This window comes from Nannospalax galili, unplaced genomic scaffold, assembly GCF_000622305.1.
Source record: "Nannospalax galili isolate Female #2095 unplaced genomic scaffold, S.galili_v1.0 scaffold528, whole genome shotgun sequence".
NCBI classification, from domain to species: Eukaryota; Metazoa; Chordata; class Mammalia; order Rodentia; family Spalacidae; genus Nannospalax; species Nannospalax galili.
The window spans coordinates 4,172,657-4,182,680 of NW_008359681.1; the positions used below are offsets into that span (position 1 = coordinate 4,172,657).

Here is a 10,024-nt window from a genome sequence, read left to right on the forward strand (position 1 = left end):
ACACATACCAGAGTAAGCAAGTATTTGTTAGGCAAATGAGCACACACATGCATTAGGTTTACACTGCAAATTAAGCCTTCCAATTGGGAGGGATAAACCATCTTACATGCCAAGATATGCCAAGCCATAGTAATTAATACTATTACAATCATAATCATAAATTTGTGGAGTAAATGCCAGTGACCTCCAGCCCCATGTTTCTTTGGAAAAGAATGAAATTTAGCATTCAAAACGTATTGCTAAGATCCACTTTGAAAAGCAGATGGAAACTGTTCTACTTAAATGCAACGTACTTTCAGCCCCATAAATGCAGACTGCCACACTGTTTTATAGTGTGAATTTTTCCACACAGAAATCAATTTCACTGATGCCCAGACTATCAAAAACAGCAAAAGAATTCCTAAAACATTTTTAGCAATTCAGTATGAAAGAGGCAATCTCTTGATAGCAGTAATGGTGCTACAAAGCTATCTGGGTCTCCACTGTCAAATACTGAATCAGCTGTCTTAATCTTCAGCCCACAACTCCCCTAGCCAGAGTCCAAGAGCAGGCAGAGGCAGCACACGGAGAAAGCCTAATCTGTTCCTTGTAAAACTAGAGTCTGCCAGATAGTCAAAAGTGACTCCCAATTCACCACAAAAGCTACGGGCAGTAAGTATGGTTTCATTATTATTGCAAAATTCATTTAGTTGACCCTAAATGCAATCATTAAACAACAAAAAAAGTAGAAGGATACACACACACACACACACACACACACACACACACACACACACCCTTTATCGGTATGGGATGTTTCAAGATTTCCATGAAACCACAGAAAATAATTAACTCTCTAAATGCAGGATTTTCTCTATAAATACATGATAAAAGTTACAAATTAAATACAGAAAGAAATTAATAGCAACTATAAAGCTGGGCTTGGGAGACACAGGCCTGTAATCCTACCACTCCAAGGTAGGGGAAGGATTATGAGTTCATAGCTAGCCTGGGCTATGTACTGAGCCCCTGTTTCAAAAAGTCAGTAATAAATAAGCAAACAAATAAATAAAATAATTAAAACTACTTACTTTAATAAATTTTATCCAACATTTACAAATTACTTCTCTCTGGAATTATTCATTTAATAGTTTAGGGCCTTGGTTGACCGTGAGCCTTTAAAACTCAGAAAAGAAAAATGATGGCTAAGGAAAGACTACTATGAATAAATATATATTTAGAAAGTGAGAGATGCACACATATTCCTACAAACTTTATTATGCATCATAGTCTGCACTTATTTCAGCTATCTTACTGGCTTTATTATAGGCAAATGGTCTGGAATTTACCAAAGGTTAAGTTCTACGCTCTGGTCATTTAGAACAGGGAATGTGTTTTCATACATGATAAACAGTAGTTAGATTCCCAGACCAACCCAGTCAACCCATAAGAATACAGGGAAAATACCAGTAGTCTTTGCACTACAGACACCATTCTTTCTGAGTCTCTTATTCTAAGGTCTTCTCTCTCTGACCTTCTCTGACACATGTACCAGAGGAAAGGTGGACCAAGCAGGTTCTCACCTGGTCTAGCTCTAGTTCTTCTTCCCCGCTTCCCAGAGCCCTGGTGTGCACGGCAGGGCACCTGTCTCTGGCATGAGAATAGAAACCAGTAACTTGCTAACTTTCTGCATGTACCTCACAAGGACAGTGGCTGGCCAGTTTTCTGTAATATAGAGCCAAGACTAAAAATTAACTCCCTTGCCAGTCATGAATGGAATCAGGTTGTTGTGTTGATTATCCTGAGGTTTGTAAAGTAGGGGGTTACCATGCTTAAAACATCCAAAGAGTCAGGCCTTAAGTGAGTTCCAATAAACTTTCAGAGTTTATCTTTTGCAAGGCAGACCTCTACAGCCTAGCTTTTGAACAGCTCCTGAGGGCAAAACTTTGAGTAACACCATCGAGTGAAGCCGTAGTAAAAGCCTAGTCAAGGAGGCCATTATTTCTGACAGGTCTAATTTACTGACACCGTTAATAGCTAATTAATACATTAAAGTGCTGAGGCATGAACATATTTACTTAGAAGTTCTCTGAAGTATAATTTATAGTTTAGTTCTCTTACAAGAAATGGAAAACACTCCCATTAACAAAAACTGATGGCATATTGTAAAAACAACCTAGCTGAAAATGATTCTCAGCTGAAATTCAAGTGGTGCTTTGAAAGGAATATGGGTTAGCAATAAACATAAATCACCAGCTCATTCAACTGTGAAATTTTCAAATAGTAACTTGGAACTAATGAATTCTGTTGGAGAAAAATCTTCAAGGTATCCCTTAAAAATTAAGTGTCTTTTAAATAATGTGACCTCTTTTCTCTATTGCAAATCAGCACCATAGCTAGTTGCTGGATTTAAGGGGAAAGAATGAATGAGCTTTTGTTATACTAGTAGCTTTGTGTATTTGTGCAAAGACTAGGGGATGAGGAGAGGCAGGACATTGAATTTCAGCTCCAGTGTCCTATTTATCTACAGTGTGCCCTTGATTACCTTATACTGTCTCTGAGTCTCCATTTCCTCCTATGGAAATAGTCACATGATGAATGGCACAAGGAGTAAGAAACTCATCAAAGCATCCCTTCGACAGTACTAAAATTAATTCTAAGTAGATGTGAAAGGCTGCCAACATGGCGTAGCACTCAGTCTAGACACTAACTTTGCTTTGCCTCATTTTCCCTGTAGGGAAAGTTGGAATAACAGTGATACATCCTGAGAAGGAGAAGTCAGAGCTTTGACCTCACATAGGAAATTCTGATAATGACCCCACCATCCATGGCCAAGAGGCTTGTTTCCCACCTAACATAAGATAGTAGGACTCCCAACCTTCTTTCTCCCTTCTTGGATTTTCTCTCTAATCTAAAGTCTATGCCTGGCTGAAGAGGAGGACAGGTCTGTGGCCACTGGAGCCCACAGAAAGATGACTTTCTCTTTTCACTTCAAAGGTAATGTCAGAACCAGCACCCAACAGATGTTCCTTCCCTGGAAATTCAAAGCAGAAAAAAGGCAAGGAGGGAAGGGGAACTGATTTGGAAAGTTCCACTTGCAGTGAGGGAGGGGAAATCAACTCCCCTACATGCAAAAATACAGCTATGTGACTTAACCCTTCTAGGGAATACAGAAAATTTATCTTTTGTGATAGGAAATGCCCTAGTAAACCACAGAAGTCACCAAAGAAAATACTGATGGTTGTAATTATATCACCAATTTCAAAGTTCAATCTTGAAAAAGAACTTTGTAAATTCAGAAGACAAGCAATGGTCTCAGCTTGTCCCAAGGAATCAAGGATTTATAAAAGAGGAGGAGGAGGAAGAGAAAGAAGAGGAGGAAGAGGAGGAGGAGGGTAGAAACAAAGCTATGGACATAAGAACAGAAACAGAAAAGAAACAGCCAATGAACATATTAAGATGCTCAAAATGATGGGGAATAGAGATATACAGATTAAAATGAAAATAGATCGTAGCTATAATGTGTAATTCTAGAGGGAAATGCCAGTGGTAGGAAAATGTCAAAGCATCTGTCCTTGCACTGTTGGTAGAGTGCACTTTGGCAGTATAAAATGAAAATTAAAATGCGTGTTCTACTGTTCTGGCAGGAGAACAGTTTACAGAAATCTACATGCATATGAAGAGGAAGAATTTCAGTAAGGTGCTAATAGCAGGGAAAAGTTGGAAAGGGTCCAATGCCCACAAGGGGTAAATGGGGTAAATAGTTTATCCAGACTACTGAGTACTAACTATGCAGCAGCTAAGAAGTTATTCCATCTGTACCAACTTGCAAAGATGTTATTAATTTAAAAACCCTGAGGAACATATCACAGCAGGCACATAAAGGGAAACCCCACTAATCTGTACTTAAAACCCTTCAAGTAGCATGTGTTTCTCTCTCCTCTCCCTTGTCCACCAAAAGGAATGCTATTTCAGGCAACAATAGAGTTGTAAACAGCAGACTACTCTAGTACACTAGGGATCCCATGTTTCTGAATGTAAGCCACAGAAACAAGAGCTGTTGGTCTCAGTTGAATGTGTGCTCTGAGAAGGACAGGAAATTCAATAATAATGCATGGGAATAAATAGTGTTCTGCCTGCTTACTTCACACAATAGAGCCTGGACAAGATGCATGCTTCTAAAGTCAGGCACCCTTATTCCAGGTCCCATCAAACACCACATTGTGCAATAGTTTGCTTTTTGTTGCAAGCGCTGTCTTAGGAGAATCAAATCTTTTATTTACCCAGCTATGCAAATAAAAATTTCAAGAGGAATAATAAAGAAAAGGAAAACACCTCAAATCTAGAAGTAGGACAAACAACTTTCTTCTTAACTTTCTGCCAGAATCCAAGTCGACTTGAAAAATCCTGGAAGAAAAGAGCCTAGAACTTGAGTAATCATTGTGTTGGTGCTGATATCGATTGTTCTCTGGAAACTACGTCAGTATCTATCTGTTGTGGCACATCTGCAAAAGAACCAAGCAAGAAAGACCCAGCGTGCACACAGGAAGCTGAGATGTGAGCTTGTTGGTCCCCAGCACAACATTCAAGCTGGCCAACATTCCCTGCACCGTGCAGCCACTTCGCCCCTGCATGAGCCAAGGACTATTTACTTTCCTGAAACTTGGAGGAGGTATTAAAGCTTAAGCAGTCGAGTTTGTAGGCAGAATTTTAAGAAAAACAACAAAAAACTTAACAGTATATTTCCTCTTCTCTGTGCCTGCTTTTCAGAGAACCAAGGAAACAACTAAAGGGATCTCAGGGCAGGTGTTCAGGGGGCTCAGTAGTTTTTTTTTTTTTGTTTTTTTTTTTTTTTTTTTTTAGCTGGGGACTGAGGCCGATCTCGGCCCTGGTAAGGGTGCCTCCTTGCGGCTGCGTGCGGACTGACCGGCCCCTGCAGAGTGAACTCGGTGTCCTAACAGTCCCCGACGGACAAAGCGGGGCACCCTTGTCACTCCCCGGAGCTACACCACCCTGACTTCACGTTACGCTTCTCCCACACGGGATGTCCCGGGGACTGACTCAGAAAGTGCCTCATAGGGCAGCACCTGCAAACCTCAGGCACCGCGGACCCTTTGAGGGGCAGATCCCGACCCAACCTCCCGCCGGTCCCCAGAGGACGCGCCCACGGGCTGGCCAGCGAGGGGCAAGGGTAAGGATTGGGGACGTAGGGAATGCTGACCGTCCAGCGCTAGCATGGAGGGGAAGTCCTTGCAGTTGGAGACGCCGGTGGAGTCGGTAACGCACGTCTTCCACAGGTTGGCCCAGTAGGTAGCGGTGGTGATGACCGTGCCGTCGATGGTGGACACCTTCCAGTAGTCGGTGGGCAGCGTGGAGGACACCAGCACCCAGCCGGAGATGGAAACCATGAAGGCGATGATCTCCGAGGCGGTGCTCGCCATGCCGCCGGCTGCAGCAGCGCTCCGGTTCGCTCCCACTCAGTGCCGAGACCCCCGCGCGCCTGGCACGCAGCTCCGCCCCGGTCACCGCCTCTGTCCCGCCACCGACCCGCCCACTGGGCGCTAGAGGGCGATCGCCGACGCGCGCCTGCATCCAGGGGTACCTGGGGCGCCCCGGCTTCCTCCAGCAGCTGGCCAGCTGCGGTTCGAAAGGCACCCGGCCTGCACGTCCCCGCGTCCAGGGTCCTCAAATCTCCCTCAGAGAAGCGGAAAATGGCTCTTTTATTGGAGCTGCCCAAGGACAACCCAGACGTAGACAGCCGCTGCGCCTCCCACCACGCCACCTCCGACCCAGCCCTACCCACTGCAAATAGCTCGGCTCCCTGAGAACCTTGTAAAAGCCGAGCGAAAACAGCTTCCATGTGCCCTCAAAGGACACGGTATGGTAACGCAGCTTCGGTGTGCTGAACGCTAAAGGCCTGTGTTCTATGCTTGTTTGAGTGATCCTGTTTGGCTGGTCAGGGAGGGAACACAGATGGTTCGGGGACTGAAACTGGCCTTGCCCTCAAAATTCCTCAGTTCTTTTTGGGCCAGTGGTATACAGAAAGTCATTGCCAAGAGCCATATAGCTCAGGCCTGATTTCAAGGTATTAGATGAATAGAGCACAGGCTGCTGAGAGCCCAGTGCCCGCCTTTGCTTACTAAGACACTAGTAATGTGTTTAACTCCGGCGTGTGTTTAACTCAATTTCCCCCAGAGCTCTTCACATGCAGTTTGAGGAGTCTATTTTATGAAGTGAGGGTTCTGACACAATGGAGAGACTTTGCTCTGTATCTTATTCTGTATTATGTGTGTGTTGTGTATGTGTTAATGTGTGTGTAGGTGCATGTTTTGTGTGCATGTGAAGGCCAGAGATCCACCTCTGATGTTCCCCACCTTGTTTTTTGAGACAGAGTCTATCCTTGGAACCTAGAGCTTACTGATTGGTGTAGGCTAGCCAACCAGTGTGCCCCAGGGATCTACCTGTCTCTGCCTCCTCGCTCCTGGGTTTAAGGGCATACACCACCACCTGACTTTTTATGTAGAGACTGGGGATCTGAACTCAGGTTCTCAAGCTTGGGCAACAGACACTTTACCAAGGGAGCCATCTCTCCAGCTCCCATCAACTTAAAAAATATTTTTTTATATACGTATATGTGTATGCAGAGGTCATAGGTAGACACTGAGTGTCTTCCTCTATAGCTCTCCAGCTTATTTTTTGAGACAAAGTCTCTCACTGAACCAGGAGCTCACTGTTTGGGCTAGTCTGGCTGACCAATAAGTTCTGCAGACCCACCTGTCTCCCTCCACACAGTGCTAGGTTTACGGATGTGTACCACCACATCCAGCTTTTATGTGAATGCTGGGGATCTGAACTCAGGTCTTCATGCTCTGACTGAGCCATCTCCCCAGCCCCCAACAACTTTTTAAAAACACCTCCACTGTTCCCACCTAACTGAAGAATAAACTCATTCATTCCAGCATCCTTTCCCTGCTGTCTCAAGATAAACATAAAGATCAAGGTGTACTTCCAGCTCCCGAGGTCACAAATCTGGGCATAAATGAGAGAACAAAGACACTGGCTTCATTATGGGGTTATTATTTGTCCACTTAAAGTTCTTGCAGTTCTCAGCATGACCTTTCAGGATCCACTTCTTGCCAAAAGTAAGCAAAGTTCTAAAACCTATAAATCAGTTGACTACAAAAAAAGCTAGTTCCTAGCTGTGTTTCACAATCTTCATGCATGGATACTTTGGCTCATTGTGAAGAATGTAACTACTGTGGTTGCCTTTTTTAAAAAAGCCAATTAACTACAGAATGAAATTGGAAGTAACTGGGTAGTCATGGAGAAGACGCAAAGTTTAATAATAGACTTAACCAAAACTTAAGTTTGGAAAGGACTATTGGAGACCCCTGGAGAGCCCTTCCAAATATCATAGTTAGCCTATACTAGAATAATATTCAGACAATGGTGATACTTCAGGGTCAAATGTTTAGCACATGGCAAGATGTCCACTGCCTTTGTTTTGTTTTGGTGGCTCTTTTGGATAGCTTTAGTATATTGAACTCAGATCCATGCCTCTTCAATTTCTACCCAATGCCCTAAACTGTGCTCTAAGACAGCATCGGACTCCCTCAAGCTGTGCAGCAGCAGGGAAGTGGTATATTTGTGTGTGTTTGATCATCTCATGCCTGTGGGAATAGAAGTGAGGGTGAACATGGATTACTTGATGGGAGGCAGATCTAGTTACCCCACTGTTCCAGTCTCATCCCAACTTGCCTGTTGTGTCACTGTGGGTTCACTTGTGGGTCAAACTTAAAACGCTTTTCTGTCATCTTCCTGACTATTGAGATCTGCTCCCTTGGAGTAGTGACCACAAAGTGACCTCTATAGATTCGCCATAAACTTGCACCATCTAGTTTCTTGCCCTTTGCCTTATTAACATTATTATTTCTATACCACATTTCAATCTGAACCACTTATTCTTGACCTAATTTAGTGTTTGGAAAGCATCAAAATTTACTAGTCTCTATGGTGTTACCTAAAATTAAGTATTACGGTCTGTATTTTTTTTTGTCCTTATTTACTCTTTGCTGTGCTCTGTTTGTGATAGGTACTTGTTAAATTTGTTAATGGATTCTTTTTTTTTACTAGACAGAACACTGACTTACTTTTGATGTAAAAATATGTTTAGAATTTTGACCTCTAAGACTCCAGGCAGGTTCATACTTATCAAGTGACTGACTATGAATTCCACTGTTTGGATTCAAAGACATGCAATTTTAAAGAAAAAGCAGTGAAAAATGGTTTCTTGTTGTAGACTAGTCTCCAAAAAGTATACTTAACATATACTATCTATTGTAAGCTGGGCCAGGCATGGTGGCACATGCCTTTAGTCCCAGCACTCAGGAGGCAGAGGCAGGTAGATCTCTGTGAATTCAAGGCCAGACTGGTCTACATAATGAGTTCCAGGCCTGGGGCTACAGAGAGACCCTGTCTCAAAAAGACCCCTCCCCCCAAAATCTGTAAGCCATAATTCCCTCTGCAACATAACTTCCAGAAGCAACAAATTCTGCTCTCCAACCTAGAACTCCAAGAAAGAACTCCATGTTGCCCCTGGCCCTGCCTTTCTACACCACCCACACCAATGAATCCAGACTCTCCAGGGAGGCCATGGTGGCAGTATTTACAAAGTTTCCAACGTACAGCTGCTCTGAGGACTACAGCTCCAAGGGACTGAGATGCATGAATATGCATATAAGAAGTGTAGCATTACAGACGGTGTGAATGAGGGAAAGAAAGAACATTAACCTTTTGAAAACTTAAAGATAGAAAGAAACATTCCATTATTATAGAGATTGTAACACAGAGTTTCAACTTAAAATGGGTCAGAAGTGCCACACACAATCCATTAATTAGGCCCTGCATTGCAGTGCTGTTGGTTCCTCTGCTGGCTGACACAGACCAGCGTTGTCATGCCTGGGTACTTGATTGATATTTCTTCCTCTTTTATTTTATTTTATTTTTTGTCCTTTTCAGGAGGTTGATCATTCTTCCTAGAATGTATTACATATTTTTTGTAAAAAGTTATATTTTTGAGCCCACAAGTGCTCAAAGAATGGGAAAATACTAACTTTTTAAATATCTAAATAATAGTATATAATGGGTCAAATATTCATTTTAGAATGTCTTATATCTTAAGCTTCTCAAAATAATTTAGTTAGATGAATCCTAAAGGTATCACAGAGTACCAGATAATCCAACATAAGAATGTGTAGAAAAAAGAAAATGGACCGCATAGAGGTTTTTTTGTTCTTTTTATTTGTTTGTCTCCCTGTATCCACAGTTGGCCTGGAACTCACTATGTGGACCAGGCTGACCTCAATCTCAGAGATCTTCCTGCCTCTGCTGTGATTAAAGGTGTGCACCACTGTGCCCAGCAATGAGATTTTTTTTTTTTTGTAATGGTGGTGGGTCACCTGTCCTCTTGATCAAGGAAGCCGAGGAGACCCCACCAGATGGACTTGAACCAGTGTCCAGTCTACAAAGAGGAGGGTCAACACAGAGGAATCACTTCCTCCATGCTTCTAAGCGAAGCCAACCGTGGTCAAGCAGGACCTTTGACTTATCTTCACAGAGGTGGAACTAGTAAAAGAAAGGAGCCAGGGGCTCCTCCCAAGCCCACGTGACCCCTGAGGAACAGATCCTCAAAGGACCTTAAGAGTAAAAATAAATTGGTTTATCTGGGCCAACTGTATGGCCTTAAACACCCAAAAGGAAAGTATAACCAAAGATTAAAGGGGCCAATATAATTTCTTAAGAGTCCATATGCATAGCTAAAGGCTACATAATAAGCAACAATGCCAGATAGGAGAGACCTTCTTTTGAGTTGTTGGCCAGGGTGGCCAAAGGGACTCCCAGATAGTAACCCAGTATAGAACTGGGAAAATGAACAGCAGACCCCAATCTTATCTAAAGGCATATTGACAACTGATTGCTGTTAGATGAGGAACTGCTGACCCTCCTAAAACAAAGACTTCTAGATAGGCTGACTAGATTCACCAGA

General features: G+C 43.0%; 1 protein-coding gene across 4 annotated transcripts in view; it reads right to left on the bottom strand.

Moving 5' to 3' along the window:
* The window catches only part of Cldn10 (claudin 10), a 119,140-nt gene that overhangs the window by 18,885 nt on the left and 90,231 nt on the right, over positions 1 to 10,024 (bottom strand). Inside the window, exon 1 of one of the 4 annotated variants that reach the window (XM_008823608.3) lies at positions 5,201 to 5,661. The exons of the other annotated variants lie outside the window; for them this stretch is intronic. Within the exon in view, the coding sequence (XP_008821830.1) occupies positions 5,201 to 5,420 (220 nt within the window). The 5' untranslated portion in view covers positions 5,421 to 5,661. Of the gene's footprint in view, positions 1 to 5,200; positions 5,662 to 10,024 lie in introns of those variants that run through there. 4 annotated transcript variants of the gene reach the window in all.